Genomic DNA, 22,953 nt, shown 5'->3' with positions numbered 1-22,953 from the left:
AATTCCCTGATTTATAATAGCATGGATCAAAATGTTACAGTTAAGGAATAAATCCTGCAGGGGAGATTATAATGTTTCATGCTGGGCTTTGAATGCCTCTATCACTTAGAGTTAGCAGGAGAGCCAGGTATTCTGGTGAAGTTGCTTTCTCACTTTAAGGCCACAAGGTGGAGCTATGGAATCAGTTTTGCTCATTGGAAGCTGCAAGTCCCCTGGTATCCTAACACACTAATTCTCAAATTTTAAGGGGCACCAAAATCACTTGGGGAGCTTGTTTAGGCACGCATACCCAGAGATTGAATTGTTGGTCTGGGGTGGGACCTATGAATCTACCTTTTTTAAAAAACAACAGCAACAACAACAAATGTTCCAGGTGATTTAGCAATTTTGCTTATCCTGCAAGGTGAAGCTATGGTTATTCAGAGAGGTCCGTGTTGAGTTTGCTAAGTTCACTGGGACCTGGGGTCTTTGAGCTTTAGGCCATCGTTTCCTTGTGTCCGTTCGTTCTTACTAAACACAAATGTACTTTTTATAACAAGAGACTTCGTTTCAGACCAGAGCATCTTGGGACTGTCTGGTGAATGGATGGGAGCTCTGGAAGCATGTACCATTTCCCTTCTTTAATACTCCCCAAATCCAGTTATCTAAGAGGAAAAAAACCAAACCTGTTGTCGTCAAGTTGATTATGACTCATAGCAACCCTATAAGACAGAGTAGGACTGCCCCACAGGGTTTCCAAGGAGCAGCTGGTGGATTTGAACAGCTGATGTTTTGTTTAGCATCCAAATGAGTAACCACTGAGCCTCCAGGGCTCTATGTCTAAGAGGAGGTTGATTCAAAATAATTGGGGAAGGCGACATGAGGGATAAATGAAACACGACGGTCCATGAGTTGATAATTATTGAAACTGGTAGTAGGTACAGGAAGGCTTATTTTATGATTCTACTTATACGTTTGAAATTTATAACCATGAAAAAATCTTTCGAAAGGATGAAGTCAACATTTGATTTTTAAATTAATGTATCCCTCATGTCCCCCTCCTCAATTATATAGAATCAGTTTCCATGTATCGTTATATCATTTTCTCTGGAGTACTTTAATATGTATCTCTAAAAGATAATTATTTTTCTTTTACTGAGGTGAAATTCATATAACGTAAAATTAACCATTTTATTTATTTATTTTTTAGCAAATGCTTACATATGGGTTTTTTTATCCAGATGTCTTTAACAATTTTAAAGTGAAGAATTCATTTACTACATTCACAACGTTGTGCAACCACTACCTCTATCTAGTTCCAAAACATTTTCATTAGCCCAAAATAAAACTATACCCATTAAGCTATTACTGTCCATTCCTTCCTTTCCATCCCCTGGTAACCAGCAATATGCTTCTGTCTCTATGGATTTACCTATTCTGGACATTTCATATAAATGGCATCATACAATATGTGACCTTTTGTGTCTGGCTTCTTTCACTTAGCATGTTTTCAAAGCTCATTCACGTTGTATCATGTATCAGTACTTCATTCTTTTTTATGGCCAAATAATAACCCATTGTATGAGTATAACACATTTTGCTTATCCATTCATCTGTTGATGAACATTTGGATTGTTTCCACTTTTTGGCTATTGTGAATAATGCTACAGCGAACATTGGTGTACAAGTATCTGTTTGAGTCCCTACTTTCAAGTCCTTTGGGTATATACTTAGGAGTGGAATCCTGGCTCATATGGTAATTCTATGTTTAACTTTTTGAGGAACCTCCAAATTGTTTTCCATAGCAAGATAATTCTTTTTAAACATATGACCACAGTATTATTATCATACCTAAAAAAATCCCAATAATTCTTAATATCATCATATATATAGTTAGTATCAAATTCCTTAATTACTTCATAAATGCTTTATTACTGTTGGTTTTTATGAGTCAGGATTCAAGTAAATTTCATACAAAGCAGTTGGTTGATATGGCTTCTGATTCTCTCTTAGTGTATAGGTACCCCTGCCTCTCTTTTCCCTATAATTTACTTGTTGAAGAAATAGATTATTTGTTTTTTAGAATTTCTCACATTCTAGATTATGCCGGCTGCGTTCTTGTAGTGTCATTTAATATGTTCCTCTGATCCTGATTTTTCCCATAAGTTGGTATTAGATCTAGGAGCTTGAATAGATTCAGGTTTTATTCTTAGGGGGTGCAAAAATGTATTATTGGTGATGTTGTATACATCTAAAAGGAAGCTAAAAATGTCTAGTTTCGAAAAACTTATTTTGATAGACCTTTTTAAATGCAATTAATTGCTGGCAAGGATGCAGTGTAACTGGATTACTCTTGCATTGCTGGTGGAACTGTATAATGGTACAGCCACTCTGGAAAATAGTTTGGCAATCACTTTTAACATCAAAAATGGACTTACATTATGACCCAGCAATTGCACTCTTATTTATCCAACAGAGATGAAAACTTATTTTCACAAGAAATTCGTTAGCAGCTTTATTTGTAATAGCCAAAAGCTGGAAACTACCCAAATGTCCTTCAGTAGGTTAATGGCTATACAACCTGTGGTACATCCATACCATTGAATACTACTCACCATGAAAAAGGAATAAACTAGTAATATGCAATAACTTGGAAAGTATGCTAAGTAAAAAAGCCAGTTTCAAAAGGATGCATACATATAATTCCATTTATATAACATCAATGAAATAATATAATTATAGAGACAGAGAACAGATTAATGGTTGCCAGGGGTTAGTGTTGGCAGTGCAGGGGGTGGATGTGGCTATAAAAGGGTAGCATGAGGGAATCTTGTGGTGATGGTACAGTTAAGTATCTTGGTTGTAGTGGCAGTTACACGTGATAAAATTGCATAGAGCTGTATACACACAGAAATGTGAGTTCATGTATAACTGAGGAAATCTGAAAAAAATATGTGGGTTGTACCAATTTCCTGGTTTTGATATTGTTTAGTAGTTATGCAAGATGGTAAACATTGGGGGAGGCTCTGTGAAGGGTGCGAAAGACTTCCTCATATATTTTTTTGCAACTTTCTCTGGCTTAGTTATAATTATTTCAAAATGAAAAGTTAAAAAATACAAGTAGCACATGACAACATTCTCCTTTTTCACTCATTGGTATGTGTTGGGAAATTATTAATATATTAACATATCCAGATTTATCTCATTTCTTGTCTGTTAAGAATTTGAGTCAACTCTCTGTCTCTCAGTATCTTTTAGAATCACCTTAAACTTTTCTTCCAGGAAGTCTTTTATGACCACTCCCAGTTCTGTCTCCCCAGTAGAGGGTAGTCCTCCCATAGCACATTTTCCTTTTATTATAGCACTGTTTATGTTGTACAAGGAAACTGTTGATTTTCTTGTCCCTCATTAGTCCTTGCTGCTATTCATAAGGTTTTCACTGGCTAATTTTTTTCAGAAGTAGACTGCCAGGTCCTCCTTCCTAGTCAGTCTTAGTCTGGAAGCTCAGCTGAAACCTCTCCACCATGGGTGACCCTGCTGTTATTTGAATACCAGTGGCATAGCTTCAGCATCACAGTAACACACAAGCGACCACCGTACAACAAACTGACACATGTGGGGTGGATGGAGTCAAGCTTTTGGGACCTTCATATGCTGAAGTGGCACAACTCAAAATGAGAAGAAACAGCTGCAAACATCCATTAATAATAGGTACGTGGAATGTACGAAGTATGAACCTAGGAAAATTGGAAGTTGTCAAAAATGAAACGGAACATAAACATCAATATACTAGGCACTAGTGAGCTGCAATGGACTAGTACTGGCCGTTTTGAATTGGACAATCATGTGGCCTACTGTGCCAGGAGTGACAAATTGAAGAGGAGTAGTGTTGCATTCATCATCAAAAAGAACATTTCAAGATGTATCCCGAAGTGCAATGCTGTCAGTGATAGGATAGTATCCGTACAAGGATGACCAATTAATATGACTATTATTCAAATGTACACACCAACCACTAAAGCCAAAGATGAAGAAATTGAAGATTATCACCAAATTCTGCAGTCTGAAATTGATCATTCATGCAATCAAGATGCATTGATAATTACTGGTGATTGGAATGCGAAAGTTGGAAACAAAGAAGGATCAGTAGTTGGAAAATATGACCTTGGTGATAGAAACGATGCCAGAGATCGCGTGATAGAATTTTGCAAGACCAACGGCTTCTTCATTGCAGATGCTTTTTTTCATCAACATAAACAGCAACTATACACATGGACCTCGCCAGATGGAATGCATAGGAATCAAGTCAACTACGTCTGTGGAAAGAGAGGATGGAAAAGCTCAACATCATCAGTCATAACAAGGCCAGGTGCCAACTGTGGAACAGACCATCAATTGCTCATATGCAAGTTCAAGTTGAAGCTGAAGAAAATTAGAACAAGTCCATCAGAGCCAAAGTATGACCTTGAGTATATCCCACCTGAATTTAGAGACCATCTTAAAAATAGATTTGATGTGTTGAACACTAATGACCAAAGACCAGATGAGTTGTGGAATGATATCAAGGACATCATACATGAAGAAAGCAAGAGGTAATTAAAAAGACAGGAAAGAAAGAAAAAACCAAAATGAATGTCAGAAGAGATTCTGAAACTTGCTTTCGAGCGTCGAGTAGCTAAAGCATATGGGAGAAATGATGAAAAAAAGGGCTGAACAGGAGATTTCAAAGGGCAGCTTGAGAAGACAGAATTAAGTATTGTAATGACATGTGCAAAGACCTGGAGTTAGAAAACCAAAAGGGAAGAACACACTTGGCGTTTCTCAAGCTAAAAGAACTGAAGAAAAAATTCAAGCCTCAAGTTACAGTACTGAAGGATTCTATAGGCAAAATAGGGAACGACACAGGAAGCATCAAAAGATGGAAGGAGGCCCAAAGTCCATTAAATGGGGAAAAGACAGTCCTTTTAACAAATGGTATTGGCAAAACTGGATGTCTGTCTGTAAAAAACTGAAACAGGACCCATACCTCACACTATACACAAAAACTAATTCAAAATGGATCAAAGACCCAAATATAAAACCAAAAAATGTAAAGATCATAGAAGAAAAACTAGGGTCAACACTAGAGACCTTAATACATGGCATAAATAGGAAACAAACTATGACTAATAATACACAAACACCAGAAGATAAGCTAGATAACTGGCATCTTCTAAAAATTAAACACTTATACTCATCAAAAGACTTCACCAAAAGAGTAAAAAGAGAACATACAAACTGGAAAAAAAAAAAAAATGGCTATGACAAATCCAACAAAGTTCTAATGTCTAATCTCCAGGAAAATCCAACACTTCTACAATAAAAAGACAAATAGTCCGATTAAAAAATGGGCAAAGGATATGAACAGATACCTCACAAAAGAAGACATTCAGGTGGCTAACAGACACATGAGGAAATGCTCGTGATCACTAGCCATTAGAGAAATGCAAATCAAAACTACAATGAGATTCCATCTTGCCCCAACATTACTGGCACAAATCAAAAAAATAGAAAATAACAAATGTTAGAGAGGCTGCAGGGAGATTGGAACTCCTATGCACTGCTGGTGGGAATGCAAAATAGTGCAACCATTTTGGAAAACGATATCGCACTTCCTTGAAAGGCTGGAAATAGAAATACCATATGATCCAGCTATCCCACTCCTAGGAATGTATTCTAGACAAATAAGCGCTGTCACACAAATTGATATATACCTACCCATGTTCATTGCAGCATTATTTACAATAGCAAAAAGATAGAAACAACCTAAGTGCCCATCAACAGATGAATGGATAAACAAACTAGGGTACATACAGACAATGGAATACTACACAATGATAAAGAACAATGATGAAATCTGCGAAACACCTCACAACATGGGTGAATCTGGAGGGCATTATGCTGAGTAAAATAAGTCAATCACAAAAGGACAAATACTGTAAGAAACCACTATTATAAAAACTCAAGAAAAGGTTTACACAGAGAAAGAAACAATCTTTGATGGTTACAATCTTTGATGCTAGTGTTGGTGAAGAATATTGAATATACCATGGACTGCCAAAAGAACGAACAAATCTGTCTTGGAAGAAATACAGCCAGAATGCTCCTTAAAACCAAGTATGGCGAGACTACGTGTCACAGACTTTGGACATGTTATCAGGAGGGATCAGTCCCTGGAGAAGGACATTATGTTTGGTAAAGTATAGGGTTCAGTGAACCCAGATAGATTGACACAGTGGGTGCAACGATGGGCTCAAGCATGACAAGCATTTTGAGAATGGTGCAGAACCAGGCAGTGTTTCTTTCTGTTGTACATAGGGTCGTTATGAGTCGGAACTGACTAGACAGCACCTAACAACAATGTTGTTTAATGAATTTATGCTACGTGTAGGTCTGTTGCGATACAGTGGGAAATGTATTTATTACTATAATTGCTATAAAAAAGTTGGAAAGCCATTATTCTGAGTCATTTATAGTATTGCCAACTATAGATAATTTTGTGTTTTGGGACACATTCTCAGTGAGTGGCTCCCATATGAAACCAGCAGTCTTCCTGTAATTGTGCCTCATCAGTCAGCAGTTTGGCTTTCTCTCCTCTTTCGTTTTCAACGGTTTATGTAAGAGCCCTTATTAGAAAGTATCAAATCACGGTATTTGTTTTCAGCCCCTCTTCTGTTTAGGATTTTTTCAGATTTTGTTTCTTTTCCTTCTTAACATTCCTCTAGCTTTGTGGCCTTGTCACCCAACACTCAGCTCACCTATCCCAGTTTCTTCTCCTGCCATTAGTGACTGCCTGTTTACCTGCATATCTTTCTACCCACTTCTTTTGCACTGTTACTGTTGCTGTAGCAACTGCCATCTCAGTTGCCCTCCTTGCCCTTGCTTTTTTCTTCTCCCTGCCAACCACTGTTCATTAAACTCTGCCTCTCCAGTTTTATATACTGTGAGGTCAGGGCCAATGCTATGTAACATCTGTCAGGAGGTAGGGTGGGTGAATAGTTTTATGATGAAGACTAAATGTCTGCTTATGAAACCCCTCTGTCCTTCCTAAAGTTTGGGGAAGGGGTCTGAACAAGCCAGATTATTGGGCAAGCCAGTCCATCTGATGAACTCAAATGACTAAATGTTGAGTCCCTAATTCTACAGAAAACTCATGAGTATCCTAGAACAAATCTGTTATGGCACTGCCTCTTAATTTGCTTCGAGATCTTGGTTGGTTCAGCACAGCTTTTAGGATCTTTGGGCCAAAAACAAGAAGTGGCTCCAGATCATTTCAGCTCCGGGCATGTTTCCTGTTCTGAAAGATGATGATTAGAAGCATTGCAGTTCCTGCCATTTATGCTTCCTTTGTGGATTTGCCATTTGATTATGTAAAGATTTCTTTATCAGAAGTTCAGTCAAGCCCTTCTCCCGACCTCAGTCAAGCTTAAATTCCTGGATGTCCTAAAAGGGAAGAAGATTTCACCATGCATACCAAACCCATATCTATATTTCAAGCCAGAGAGGCTTGGTGGTGAATTATGTTCTAGGGAAAATAGATTTATTCAGTCACAGATCACAGTATGTCATTCTTAGGTCATCCAACAGTTCTGGTTTCCTCTAGGTAAGTCTCAGTTTTGGGTCTGAGTATTGTATTAGAAAAAACAAGAAGAGAAATCCCAGATTCTTCAGCCTCTTTCCAACCCCCATAAAAGAAACGGCAAAGCTATTATTGGAAACCTGAACAAACTTGAATGGGTACAGTGTGGGCTGTGACTCCCTGTACTTGTTTTACCTAATTCTAGTGTCCCCTAGGATTTGTCATATTCTGTGGGTTGTATTATAAGGGGTACAAAATATCCCATTTTCCTTACAGGTCATTCTGTCCTAAGGCAGGAACTGTAGTGGGTAGAGATTTTTTCCCCCCATCTAAAGGACCTCACCTTTGCCTCTCTGACTGTTGTCCAATACTAGCTCTGATGTCGTGAGTTAGAATGAGATAGTTCTCGCTGTAACCGATAAGCTGTGTATCATGTGTGTGCCTTGACTCCAAGCATTTCATAAGTCTTATGGAACATTCACATAAAAAGTATAAGAAAATTCATGCCCACGGACTTTGGAAAATCTCGTTGGCACCATCAGCTAGTATATGAATTACTTAATCATGGATTTGTGGAAATGTAAGTTCATGGAGTCTGATCTTGCAGGCGTTACTGAGTCCTTGTCTTGTGCTAGACATGATACTGCCGATCACTTTCCCTGGAAACAGCCTCTGCCTGTTTCTCCTCTGTTCCAGGGCTTTAGCTTTGGCCAAATACTTTTAAAAATGTTCTTCTAACCCTGCTAGAGCAGTGAAGAAGTCCAGTTGAGTATTTTTCTGAACGAAAAACAAAACAAAATAAAAAACCTGAAACAAAGTGAGGAATATTTTCTTGATGTTCTGAAGATCTCTTGCTTTTTGTGCTAGGTCTTTTGCATGCTGACCATTGCATCATCTTCTGGCCCATTCTTACTGCATTTTGCAGCAAATCTTCGGTTGAAGATAAATTGGGAATAGGTATTGCTTTTATTTTTCTTTTAGAGACACTCGGATTTGAACTCATTTTAATTTGTTGCTATTCCTTTGGCGATACTGCTCATCTCATTCGGGTGTGTAATGGCAGCCGTTTCCCTGGGGGAGCTGAGATAGTGGCATCTTTGTTATTAAGCTCAGAGTCCAGAAAGCAAGTCAAAATTGAGGCATTCTTGTTGTATGCAGGCATCCTCAGTTCTTCAAGAGGAAATGAGAAACTTCTCCTTCAAGGGACACATTGAGAACAGGAAAAAACATTCTCAGCCTTGTTAGTAGAGTAGAATTCTGATCATAAAAGGAATGGGAGACCTTTCTGCTAACAGACATGAGGCTATAAAGTGTCATATCATGTGGCTGGTTTTTCACTGAGTCTCTGATAATATGCCACTTTGCTTCCCTTCCTTACCCCCTCCACCTCAATTCCAAAATAGAACTGTGTTTCTCAAAGTGTGGTTTAAAAGTCACCTGCATCAGAATTAATTGGAATTGCTTGTTAAATTCAGATTTCTGGGCCCATTTCCCTGATTTAATTAGACTATCTGGTGGTAGCACCTGAAGGAAAAAATACACACATATATATATATATATATAAAATCCCTAATGATTTCTCATGTGCACTACAGTTAGAAGCATGAACTGCAGAATCTTTGACATCATCTTTATATCTTGACTGTAAGGGCAAACTGCATCTTAGCTCTCTTTCCCTTGAGAACTAGATCGTCTTTACCATTCTCAACAGGAGTTGCCAGCTGCAGAACCTCTGCGGAGAAATTATAGTTGACATGGCTCACTTTCTAGATTTTAGGTTTCATTCCTTTCCCCTGGAAGGAATTGAACTTTGAACCCCAACATGCAGTATTCAGTTTGGGTAGCTGCTACTCTTTAGATTAAAAAAAAAAAAAAATTGCCCTCGAATTGATTCTGACTCATAGAGACCCGACAGGACAGAGTAGAACTGCCCCATAGAGTTCCCAAGGCTGTAAAGCTTTTACAGAAGCCACATCTTTCTCCTGCGGAGCCACTGGTGGGTTCGAACCACCGACCTTTTGGTTAGCAGCCAAGCGTTAAACCACTGTACCACCAGGGCTGCTTTAGATAGCACCTCTAGACATTCTAGGAGCAAGATTCCTATACACCTGTCTGTGTGAGAGGTAGGAGTTCCCTGCCCAGAAGCATAATCAATGCAGGAGCCCAGAGACAGACTCCTGGAGAGGGCCAGATTGCAAACAGTGAATCAAGGAGCTTGGGTGAGGATAGGGTAGGGACGGGATGGGCCCAGGTGCCTTTCCTGGGCAGATTCCTCTACAGACTTGACCAGAATTGGGAAAGGAAGTTCCTGTTAACAGATGGAAAGTGCCTTTGCCAGAGGCCCAGGTTTCCTGTAAGGGATACCCAAGCTGTTGCAAACCCCTGTTGCTATGCTTGGTGGGGCTGGCCAAGTTTCTTTTTGTTGAGTCTTATTTCCACCCTCCACTCCTCTTCAGTTCTACAGATGCTGGTTTATTTGCACACTCCTTGCTGATCATGGATTGAAAGCCTCTCATTGTTTTTCAGCTCAGTGTTTAGATAACACAACATGCCTGTGGCAGCTAGAGCACCCTGTAAAGGAAATGCCTGGGCTCTAACAGCCCCGCCATTCATCTCTCTATGTGAGTGAATGAGGGAGGGAGGGAGGCCTGTGTTTAGGACCATTATGAGAACATTGCTCTGCAGGGATTATTACTTGAGGCCTGTAGGGGCACCAGGCTTCTCCTTGATGTCTGGAGTTGTAGGGACAGTGTTTCTAAGTCTCTTCTCTTTTTCCTTTCATTTCAGTCATAAGAGGATTAAAGGCTATTTTGCCCAGGCCTTGTTTCCATGCGTAGCTGCGGTACCAGAGCATTCTTCCCTCTGGCGAGATTGCTTTGGAAGACCTAGGACTGACAGTGGCTGGTGTTGGCAGAGGCTGTTCTTATGACCAGGACAGGTTGGCAGCTGCCTCTGCACTGTGGTTTCAGGAGCCCTTCTTCCCACGTTGTCCTTGTTAGTTGCTGTCGAGTTAATTCCGACTCATGGCAACCCCATGTGTGCTGAATAGAACTGCTCCATAGAGTTTTCAAGGCTGTGACCTTTCAGAAGCAGATTGCCAGGCCTTACTTCCAAGGCTCCTCTGGGTAGGTTTGAACCGCCAACCTTTCAGTTAGTAGTAGTCCATCGCTTAACCATTCGCGCCACCCAGAGACTCTCCTCTTCCCATAGGATATCTTTTTCCTGTTCCTTTAATCTTCCCCATCACCTTCTTGCCCACTCCCGCAAAAGGAAAATGTATTATCTTCATTCAGTATTAAATGTTTTCTGGTAGCATATAGTTTTCACTTGGTAAAATGCTATTAAAATGTCTTTCTTAGAAATGTTTCAGATAAGCCTGCTAGGCTCTAACTTAGGTATCTTAAGAATCTTCCCAGCTCTGATTCCTTAGAATTTATAAACTTCTTTTTCTAAAACTCCTAACTTCTAGGGCCACTTCCTTTCCATGACAACAGTGTCCCTGTGAGGCAGAGTGAGTTAGTAGTTCTGACTTGGCACTCATTTTTGTAGCATCCGTGACACATACGCTTAAGCTCCCTTTCTTACCAGTAAATCAGTGCTCCAGAAATTCAACCTCAAGTACAAAAGAGAAGTTGGCTGTGACATGGAGAGTGAGAAGTCATCCCTCCATAATAACATAGTATTCAGGTAGTCAAGGATACCTACCAGAAAGGTCACACACACATGCACACCAACTTTTTTAAAGTTAGTACTGTGTGATTGTTAATGTTCATGGCCATCCTGGTTCACTGTAAAATTGCAAATATCTTCTGAGTCACCAAAAGAAATTATTTAGAACCATACTGTGTGGTTTTGTTTTTGTTTTATTATTAATATTATGAAACTACAGAATATTAAGTGAACCAGAATATACCACTCCTTAGTGAAGCTAGATTAATGGAATTATATGTATTAACTGAAGTATAGTTCAAAGCTAAATATAAACTTGTTGGGAATTATAAAGGGAAACAAGTCATTGTGCTTTTTCAATTGTTACACTGTTTGCTCCACATTTAAATTTTAAACTTTCTCCGGGAGTCAGAATTGACTCGGTGGCACCTGGTGTCTTTTTTTTTTTTTTTTAAGTATTTAATCTCTAGCTATGCCATATGGAAAGGAGCCCTGGTGGTGCAGTGGTTAAAGTGCTCGGCTGCTGACCCAAAGGTCGGGGGATGTGGCAGTCTGCTTCCATAAAGATTTACAGCATTGGAAATCCTACGGGGGCAGTTCTGCTGTGTCCTATAGGGTTGTTATGAGTCAGAATCCACTCGACAGCAATGGGTTGTTTTTTTTTCTTTTTAATGCCATATGGAATATAAAAATTCTCTTTGAACAGATTAAAAATTCAGAGATAATTACTTGTTTTGCTTAAGTAATAAAGTTATTATTATTAGAAAAAAATCCAGAATAAAGTATCTGTTGGCTTTGCTAATGGTTCTTGTATCTTTAATATAAAGGTTAATCTCTAATTCAAAGGATAAATATATCCCTTAAATAGCAGTCATGATTAGCCAGTTAGATTGAACACACCTCACTTCCCAGAGCCTTGGAAAGTATCTCTTTGTTATGCATTTAGCTTGGGTAAATAACTAATCAATAGAATACATCTCTTCTTTTAAGATGCTTTTGTTACCCCTTTCCCATAAGTTTATTGCTAATTCACTTTTTGGAGATTGCAGAGGGAAACTGTGACAGGTTAAGTAATGTGCTTTAATATAATCAAGAAGCCATTCGTATTCCCGTTAGTACCTTTTAGCCCACTGCCTAGAAATACCATCTTGCTGAAATTCAGGTGTACACACTTGGGCAGAAGGTCCTGGACACAAGTTGTGTAGAAATGAATGCAGCGTGTCCTGCAGACTTTTGTTCAGCCTGCCTCATCCCTCTGATCCCTGCGCATTCTGCCTTCCAGTTCTCTACTGCGCTACGGTGGCAACCTCTCCCTCCAGAGCGCCATGAGTGTGCGATTCAACAGCAACGGGACCCAGCTCTTGGCCCTGAGGCGCCGCTTGCCTCCTGTGCTCTATGACATCCACTCCCGCCTGCCCGTGTTCCAGTTTGACAATCAGGGCTACTTCAATTCTTGCACCATGAAAAGCTGCTGTTTTGCAGGAGATCGTGACCAGGTAAGTGCTGCCTACTGCATCCTCACACTGATGCTTTCCTCTCTCTTTTTTTCTGTACTGATCTTTAGCATCATGTCAGGTAGAAACAATTGAGGGGGAAAGGTGAGTGTCTAGGGGTGTTCTGGCTTGATAAATGTGTTTCCTCACCAGAACTGTTGTTGGGTACAAAGGAGGCACACACCAAAAATAAGGCTGGCTGCGATATAGTTTGAGCAACCTAGCTCTGCCAAGTTTGTGGACAAATTTTAAGATTCTAAGAATGTACCATTTCAAAAGAAAGAAGCGAGTCCATGGAAAATTAACCTGCCAGTGAGAGAGACATCTTTTTGTATAAATAAAGCACAATGATGAATGAAACACCGTAAGTACCATCCAAGAGACATATGTCCTGAATGGCCTCATGGGATGGCATCTTTTTGTTGGATGAAATGGGCTGAGCAGCTTTGTTTGAGAGGAAGCCAGATGCTGACTCTTTCTTTTTACTGCTAGCGTCTCAGCCAGGAATGGAGATCCCACCAAGCTATAAGTTTCCAGTCTTTCACGGTCTCACTGGGAATCCAAATACTGATGTTGACTTAAAGCTGGCAGTTTAAGAACATACTTGGCATTCTTGCGTCTGTCTGTCTTGACCATAAAAGTTCTGAATTGGGCATCTGTGAGTGGACCAGTTGGACTGATCTGAATAATCAAGCTGAATAAAGACAAATATAAAGAAAGATTGATCAAATAAACAAATACAATTTTTTCTTCTCAAGCATAACAAATCTTATTGCTACTTCACATCTAGATTGCTAATGGTTCATTAGTGCTCTCCTCTTTGGTCCCCTCAACTATGTTGTGCTTTCAAATTTTGACAAAGGTTTCTCACATGCTGTTCCCCACCTCCTTAGAGTTATCTGTGGGTGAGGGGCATAAAAGAAACACTTCTTTGAGAACCTATCAAGATTCTACTCTTTGAAGGCAGAAGCTAGGATTTTTCTCCCTAGACTGGTCACTAGAAACCCAAACCCACTGCCATTATCGATTTGGACTCATAGAGACCCTATAGGACAGAGTAGAACTGCCCCATAGGGTTAGCAAGGCTGTGATCTTTATGGAAGCAGACTGCCACATCTTCCTCCCATGGAGTGGCTGGTAGGTTCACATGGCCAAAGACCTTTTGGTTAGTAGCTAAGAGCTTTAACCACCTCAAGACCGTAGCTTAAAGATTAGTATATATAACAGGAGCACAATAAATGCCTGTTGATTTGAGTTGAATGTTAAATAAACTGAGGCTATATTTTAAGTTTTCCAGGCTAGGGATTTCCCTTTTTGTAAATAAACCAAAAAACCAAACCCATTGCTGTTGAGTCGATTCCAACTCATAGCAACTCTGTAGGACAGAGTAGAACTGCCCGCATAGGGTTTCCAAGGAGCAGCTGGTAGATTCGAACTGCTGACTTTCTGGTTAGCAGCTGACCTCTTAACCACTATACACCAGGTCTCCTTTTTATAAATAGAGAATATATATCCAAATTCAGAATTTGTACTCAAGTGGGAGTCCTAGGGCCTGCTTAGCTGAGATCCACACTGGAGACCACTAGGTGGCCTCAGTTATATTAGTGATGTCTCCTTGAGGAGACCACAATACCTGAATGCCTTAGTTTTTCCAGCTTGTATGGTGCTGTAGGCAATTTATTTCTTGGGTGGGAAGAAGCAATTTCTAGAGATGCTGAAATCCATGATAGAACAGATAATAGTCTGCTATGCAGAATGGTTGGTTTAGTTTCATTTAGCTGCAGAAATGACAACCAAGCCCCTCCCTCCCTCTTTCCTTCCATTTGTTGATTTTCCATCTTCTATCAACCTCTTATGCATATCATCCTTATTTCATTGAACAGTAAAGAACATGTCCTGAAAGTAATGGTTTAATAGGCTTTTTTTTGCCAGGGAAAAAAAAAAAAGTAAAAGGTGAAGGAGGTAGGAAAGGGGGAAACACAAAAGAGATAAAGGAAAATGGATATTGTGTTTTCTTCAGGCAGAGCCTGTCTGCACAGAATCCTTAAAAGTCCCAGAGGGAACAAAAGCCTCTAGCCAAAAAGTAGAGCACCTAGACCATGATTTCTCAACATTGGCATTACTGACATTTTGAGTAGACAATTCTCTGTTGTAGGGGCTTTCCTATGCATTGTAGAATGTTTAGCAGCATCCCGGGCCTCTACCTACTAGATGCCAGTAGCCAAATATCTCCTTGGTGGCAAAATCAATCTGGTTGAGAACCACTGACCTAGACTATAATTATTTAGTTTAGTAAGATACATTGGGAAAGGTATTGCCACAGGCAGAGTCACAAAGTATTTTGTGATGGTTCTGGGTATGTAAACCGACAAGATGTAATTGCTTTTGTCTTCTTGTTATATAATGATAAAAAACACTGAATGGCTTTTGATTTTCTCTATTCAGATTTGACTAATATATTATTTGTGGCTTTTGATTCAAGCTGCCAACCTTTCAGTTAGTAGTCGCCAACTGTTTGTGCCACCCAGCAGCTCCTGGGAAGAGCTTATTGGGTACTATATCCTCCCTGACTAACCGAATTCTTTTCAGTTTGAGTAAGTGGTTTTCCTTGAATAAAGGAGGATGCTGGGTAATTGAATCTAACTTTGGATCAGTAGCAGAACTAAAGCCTTTAAAAATCTGCTCATATTCCCTATATAGATTATCAGAGGTGTCTAACATAGGGAATAGGAAGTACAGAGATTTATGTTTGGCTTTTGTGTTCACTCCTTGGGGACTAAGAAGTTTAGCTAATTCATCATTGTCTTGTCTCCAATGGCTGGCACACAGTGAGAGCACAGTAAATATTTGTTGAAGTGAATCTTAGTACTTTGGTCAGTGTGTGATATTTAGTTTTCTGGGCCTAAGCCTTCTCTAACTATAAATCAGGATTGATAAGTACCATTTTCCCTCTCAACTTTCAGGGGCCTTTAGGAGGATGAGATGACTCAAATAATGGATTTACAGTGAAACTAATCTACTGAGATCATAGCTTTTTAAGTGTTAAACAGGGGCTAAACTTACTGAGAAAGTCTCAGTCCTGGAACAAGTCTCTCAGCGGTGATTTATACACTCTGACTTCCCACACTCATGGCTAAAGCAGCATCTGCCACGATTACGCTATGATCTGTAGGACTTACTTGTATATTCTTTGACTAGCGCGGACAGGATTGCTTTTGCTCCTTTCAAATTCCAAAGCCCACCCTTCCTTATGTTGGTCTTTATATTCCACAATGTTCCTGTATACTCTGAGAACGCCCAGAGCCTGAGGCTCTGTGCTCTGGAACTCTTCATTTAGTCATAGGTTGGGTAACCATCCCACAGAGGAATCTGAGAAATTTCCATAATAGGAAGGAACACGGTTGAGGAAGGCAGTAAGTGATTGTATCTATCTGAGACAGTCTTCTAGCTTTTAATTACGATGAGATCAGTCAGTCCACATAAATGAACCCAGATATTGTGCCAGAGAGCCTGTACTTCTCTTTAGACTATCCTAGGTTTACTAGGTAATTCATTAGCCTCAAAGTGAAATTAACATTTCAAGAGCCTGGACCCAGGGAATAAAGGGTGAAATAGCCTACTTTGTGTCTCCCCCATGCTCATGGCCACCATTGTAGATAAATTCTAATTATAGAGTTATTAGAAGTAATTTTATACAAGCCCCTCCTTTTATAAATAAGAAAACTGAGGCTCAGAGAGGTTAAGTATACATGTCAAGACATATACAAGTTAGTAGCTGAGCCAGGACTAGAGTGTGAATTTTTTGGCTCTCTGTAGTGATCTCTTTTTATTATACAGATGGTTACAGCTAGATGCCAACAGGGGAAAGGCAGGCAGCAAAAATGAGTTAAGTGGGCTGGGAGTAACCGTAGGGAGGTGGTGGACTATGACTAACTGGAGAACCCCCATCCCACCTAAATGGGACAGCTTCTATTTGACTTCAGCCCATTGTTGTCATGTGGGCTGTGTTGCCGAGGCTTCTGATTTTTTTTCAAGGGAAGCCAGATTTTTATGTAAACTATCCTAGTTTTTAAATATTGATAAATTCACTGTATCATATGGATCAAACAAGACTCTACACCCTTCCTATTCTGCCCCAGGCCACCAGTTTGAAACCTCTGTGCTTCAGTGTGGTGTTTCCTCTCAAGTTTAGTTCGTGTTCTGTCACTAATTCATGGGGGAGTGGAGACAATTTCCTTCTTCTTGCCTTCTACTGAGCCCTTCCTAACTTCATGCCTTTCCCCCCCTCTATCTTTTAAAATAAGAAAGTGGATATTTACTGAGCATCTACTGTGTGCCAGAGGCTGTGCTAGACACATCCACATGACATTGACAGATGGTACCCTTTCTGAGGTGTTCATTCAAAGCCCTTATATACAATCTGTCTTTCCTGCTTTTGGCTGCAAATATACGGTTTGTTTTTATTTCTAGGCAATATTGTAATTACTCAAGTTTGATAACTTCTACCATGAGATCAGGTAACGTCAGATTGGCTGGATATCAACAGAAACAATTAGCCCCGACTAAAGCCTTGAACCTTTTTTTTTTTAAACCTGCCCACCTTCTTGTCTTGCAATACAGTGAGGAATCTTGCAGTAAAACATTATTCCTTCCTCTGGAGGCTGCTAGAACCCAAGGATTCTTGTCTTTACTTTTGTATCACACTTGGATTGTTTTTTTGGTTTTTGTTTTCTCCCTGATGCCTGACTGGGTACATTCTGTCTCCCTCAGCTTAGCACTCTGCTCTGCATTCTCAGTGAGACAGTCTCTTAACAGGGTTAAAGAAGAATGCCAGTTTTCCACCTGCTGGTTTTTCTGGTACACACTGATAAGACAGCACTCAGCTTTTGTTCCCGTTCTTTCACAATTCCTTAAATGGATCTTGCCCTGGATTGTAGAGTCTAGCAGAGCTGCTCAGTTTCTGGGAAATAAGTCCTTCAGGATTGCAGGTATATGTGGCCTAGAAAGGGACAGTCTGATTATTTTAAAATCTTCTCTTGCTTTAGTCTCTCTAATGCCTAGCCTTATAATCCTATATCCTGCTGAAAGTGGGATGCAGAAGGAAGGAGAAAGTATACAAAAACTTTCTTGAAGGGACTGAGCACTGGAGTATCTCAGCACTGGGATCTCTTATACAGATCTTTCTTTTGTACTTGATAGATGGCCTAACCCGTTGCCATTGAGTTGTTTCTGACTCATAGCAACCCTGTAGGACAGAGTAAAACTGCCCCATAGGGTTTCCAAGGCTGTAATCTTTAAAGAAGCAGATTGCCACATCTTTCTCCTGCAGAGTAGCTGATGGGTTTGAACCACAGACGTTTTGGTTAGCAGCTGAGGGCTTTAGCCATTGCGCCACCAGGGCTCCTTTGATAGATGACAAGGCCCTACAAAGCATGATAATGAAATCAGCTTGTCCTATCCCTTGGAGAAAAGAGGCTAACTTGTTCCCTGTGAATCCGACAAAATGGCCTTGAATACATGGCTTACCCTTAGACATTACATCACCACTCAACCTTTCTGTGTTGACATTATATGGGTACAACAGAAGTGCAGGAATTCACCAGTAAGTGCACTCCAGGCCAGTGAAGCGTCCTACAAAGTTATAACATTGTTTTTGTTTTGGGTTTTTTTAATAACTCCATGTAGCCCTGATTAAGAGTAGCTCGCTTGGGGGCCTGGTATGCCAGATGTTCTCCCTTACCTGAAATAAAAACACACTTTTAATAAGGTGAAATCCAACTCTTGGGTTCCTTCCTTGGATTTGTTTTGTGACTTTCAGCTACTATTTTTTTCTTCTTTTTTCCATTGTTTTGTATCTTAGGTATTTTTAGCCCTTTAACTATTAAAGCACTTTCACATCTAGTATCTCATTTGAATCCTCCCAGCAACCCTTGGGTGTAGTTGGGCAGGTTTCGCCCCCATGAGAAACAGGCCCAGAGTAGTTTGAAGTGGCAGAGCTACTTGGTAACAAACGAGGGCTAGACTCAGTCTCTTGCTTACGTTTGTACCCTCTTCCTCTCAGGCATGTTGCCACCTGTGTTATAGTGATCAAGTGGTGAAATGGTCGTCTACATTCTTCTGATGTGGAAGAACTGAGTAAAGAATACTGTGGCAGAGTATTTCCTTTTTGTACGTATTGTTTAGGGAATGAATGTTTTAGGAGGCTTTTAGCTTTCAAAAGAGAAAGTAGCATGAAAATAACTTGTTTATTAAATCAGCCATGTATAACTCTTTGAATTCTGCATTCTTTTAAAAGTCTAAAAAACTGCACACTTCTGAGAAACATGTGCATATCCACATCGTTCTGCATATAATATTAAGGGATTTATGAAACTCCTGAAACCTAGGGGTTCAAGTTTTATCAGTCCTGGATTAAGATTTTATTCTTAGATTAGGTCATCTTTTATTCCACTTACTGATGTAGTTTTAGAACTTGGAAAGCTGAGGTTTTGAAGTGTGTGCAGGCCTGCTAGATATGGTCTAGTTTACAATTGTTCAGCTGTAAAGGAATGCTTGGTAACCTGAGTTTCTTCTTAGGAACAGGTGGAATTGATATGATCTGGTAACACAGTGTGACAGTTCTCCTTTAGTGCATGGTTCCTAGCTAGGAGTCTAGACTCCACTAGGAAATCCCTGGTAGATATTGATGAGAGAGAACAGAGTGTAACCTTTCCTGCTCTGCTTGCCTCCATTCTCTTTAGAGATTTTATTTTCAGTAGCTTTGCCTCTTTTTTTTTTTTTGATTCTTCAATCTTTGGAAAGTGGAAAGTAACATTTCTTCCACAGAATGGTTGGAGACCTTTGCTTGAGTCAAGAGTATAAATACTTACATGTGGACTCAAGTGAGTGGTGCTTTCTCCCCATTTTCTAGTCTCCAGATTCAAAAACAGGCCCACAGAAGAGAGTTGGTTGCTGAAAGCCATTTTGGTTGGTGGTCCTTCATCTTGCTTAGGTTTCCAAATGAGTTTTGTCAAATAAAGATTCATCTTTAAGTAATGCATGCTACTTTGTTACAAATAACTGTCTGTGATTTAGAGCATTTTTTTTTTAATTTGTTCCTTACTGATTATTTGACTATTTTGGCCATCTTTATGGAACTTTTCTTTATTAATAGAATTTTTCCTACTCAGAACCCATAAAGGTTAGTTATTTTAATAAACCAAAGAATTCCAGGAGTGTAATGGAGCTGAAATAGCAGATAGTCCAGAGAAGCAAGAAAAATGTAACTCAACTTTTTAATACCCATAGTGTTAATCTTATGGGTATGTATCTTTGTGTGCTTCGTTGGGAGCCAATGGAATTCTATTTCTCTTACTGCAAAAAGTAAAATGGCTTGGCTATTCCCAAAGAAAAAATTATCCTGATTACTTTGGATGGTATTTGTGGTAGACACTGGGTATAAATGATATGATTGAGAGTGCATTATATGCCAATTAGCAAACCTTTTTCTCAAAATGGTCTTCTAGACAATACATCACAAAGTTGTTCAGTCACAGGTTTTTTTTTTTTTTTTTTTTTCTTTTTCTTCCTCTGACAAAAGGTCAGGGGGAAATAAAAGTTGTGTTTGATTTAAATGTTAAATGGCCATATCTATCTGCTGTACTGAACCAGGCTACAGAGCCATCTGGTTTTTCTATCTTAGTCAATACAGTTAATTAGACAGGCATGTCATTTACTGGAGAATAATTAATCAATTACTATGGAAGGGCCTTTGGAGAGAACTCTCTAAGTTGATCAGTAATCAGTGAATAGTAACTGACTGATATGTTTCCTTCTTTATCAGCAGATGTGAGAGAATATCAAATGTTGTATGAAACTCCTGTGCTAATATGTTGATCTTTTTCTTCAGTGTTGTTGTTTGTAGTGGCGGTCACAGTGGTGGTTCCTTCTTAAAATCTATTGAGAGGACCAGTTGTTAATCTCTTCCTATTCTTAAACAAGGTAATATATCCGAACTTACAGTGGCATTAGATGAAAGTCACCATGCACTGGCTTCAGGTTCCCTCTGCTTAAAGTGACTAGGTTGCATCAAAGTTAGTGAACAGGATGTCCTCTTGGATTGTGGAATGAACAGTGAGAGGTGGGTCAAAGTGTGGCCAGCCTTCACCCTTTGTGGCTGGTTGGGAAGGATTGTAGAAGATGTGCGTCTACACAACAACTCATGCTTATTTTTGCATTGGTTTCACTCATCTTACCCACAAGGCCAAAGTAAAGCATGTCTTCCACTCTCTGATTGGAAGTAGCCTGTAGGTCTCCCACCTCCCCCCTCAACCCAGAACATTTTGGGAAATGAGGCCTCTCTGGCCCAGATAACAGGTATCTGAAATATCCTCCCTGTTCTTTAGTGCTGTGCCCTGTTCTTCTCTGTTAGAATATAAGGCGAAAGACTCATATGAAGTAAGTTTTTAATTTGTAGCTTACCCCTCACTATTCAGAATAAGATCAAAGAAAAGAACTAAGAGAAGGTAATGAATTCTTCACGTTCGTATCCCTACATGGTCGCAAACTTGATATCACTTTAGTTTTTACCTTGCTAAAACTGAACAGTAATCTTTAGGTTTGTTCACAGTGATGTTTTAAATGTGAATGTTGGTTACAAAGTGCTACGTCACAAAAGGAAATAAAAAAGTTAAACACAGGAACTTTGGATAACCATTTTTTTCTATTATGTTTTTATAATTTACCTATTTATAGAGGCCTGTCTGCTGCTATTTACCAAAAGGTTGATGCTTCAAAACCCACCAATGTGTCTGTGGGAGAAAAGACCTGACAACCTTCTCCTGTAAAGATTACAGCCTGGGAAACTCTATGGGACAATTCTACTCTGTCATACAGGGCACTATGCATCAGAATCGACTTGACAGCACACAACAACATGCTGAACCTTTCTGTTATCTAGGCCAGGAGCCCTTTACTGTGGGTCAGCTTCAGACCCAAAGCACTGAATGTGAAGGTGTATATATATATATATATATATATATATACTGTTAAATTAGATATCAAGATAAAAAGGAAAAGAAAAACAATACCTCCAGTTTCACTACTTGTGGTTAAGTTCAATTTTCTGGTTAATTCAAACAATTATTGTATTTCATAAATTTGAAAATAATAATTATGCACTTTGCATTTCTTTGGTAATGATTGGTATTGGCACTATTTAGTCTTTGTTTTCTTGCCCATTTTTCCTTGCTTCTCAGAGCACGTATTTGTGAGATGGCCAGTCAACACTTGCAATGCCCTCTTGATACACATGAGCACTAACCAGTAGCAGGGCCTCAGTTGGAGGCTCTTGCCCCAGTCTGGGAGAAGATGAACCCTTCCAACAGCTTTAGAAAAGAGGAATCTTGCCACCTGTTCCAATGGTGTTAAATGTGTCTGTATACTCAGCCCACTTAAAATAATTATTTCTACATAGCTTTTAAAGAAAAAAAGGAAAGAAAGACACAAGAGTTCTTAATGTCTACCTTATGTTTTAAAATAGCCCAGAGCTCTGTTCTCTCTTCCTGGAATACTCTTCTCCTAGATATCCACATAACTTGCTCCCTCATTTCCTTCAGGGGTCTGCTCAAAATGTCACTTTATCAGAGAGGCCTTCCATGGCTATCCTGTATAAAACAGAAACTAACCACCTACACCCTGCACTCCCTGTATGTCCTAACCTCCTGTTTAATTTCTCTCTATAACACTTCTCAACACCAGACATATGTATATTTTTTAAACTTTTTTTTCCTGTCCCCACCCACAATTATTTTCCTCTCACCACCCAATAGAATGTAAGCTCTGTGAGGACAGGGACAGGGTCTCTTTTGATCAATTCTGTATTCTCTTCCCTGGGACAGTGCCCAGCACATAGTAGACATTCGATAAATATTTGTTTAATGAATCAGTGTATGAACTCATTTTTTATTTCAGTCTCCCACAGCCAGCAGTATCCCAGGCAGCCAGCTTTTAATGCTGGAGGGAACCCAGCAGATAACCATGAAATGCTATAAATGAATTCCTCTGGGCAGTTTTGTGATTCCATTATGTGAACACTTAAACAGTCTGACTGTACAGCAGTGGGTCAAGACCCCCTCCTTGAAAATCATCCTGACTGTTCCCTTGTGGTGAGTGGAAGAGCAGTTCCAAGAGGAAGAGAAGGTCAGGAGTTGCCCT

The 22,953-nt window shown here is 39.6% G+C and overlaps 1 protein-coding gene across 2 annotated transcripts in view; it reads left to right on the top strand.

Moving 5' to 3' along the window:
* Positions 1–22,953, top strand: part of DCAF5 (DDB1 and CUL4 associated factor 5) — a 107,900-nt gene that overhangs the window by 53,274 nt on the left and 31,673 nt on the right. For both annotated transcript variants that reach the window (XM_004370978.2, XM_023726317.1), the window contains exon 6: positions 12,549–12,762. In XM_004370978.2, coding sequence (XP_004371035.1) covers positions 12,549–12,762 — 214 coding nt within the window. The remainder of the gene's footprint in view (positions 1–12,548; positions 12,763–22,953) is intronic.

Source organism: Trichechus manatus, unplaced genomic scaffold, assembly GCF_000243295.1.
Source record: "Trichechus manatus latirostris isolate Lorelei unplaced genomic scaffold, TriManLat1.0 scaffold00010, whole genome shotgun sequence".
Taxonomy (NCBI): domain Eukaryota; kingdom Metazoa; phylum Chordata; class Mammalia; order Sirenia; family Trichechidae; genus Trichechus; species Trichechus manatus.
Note: the sequence above shows the minus strand (reverse complement) of the source record. Positions and strands in the feature narration are given on the sequence as shown.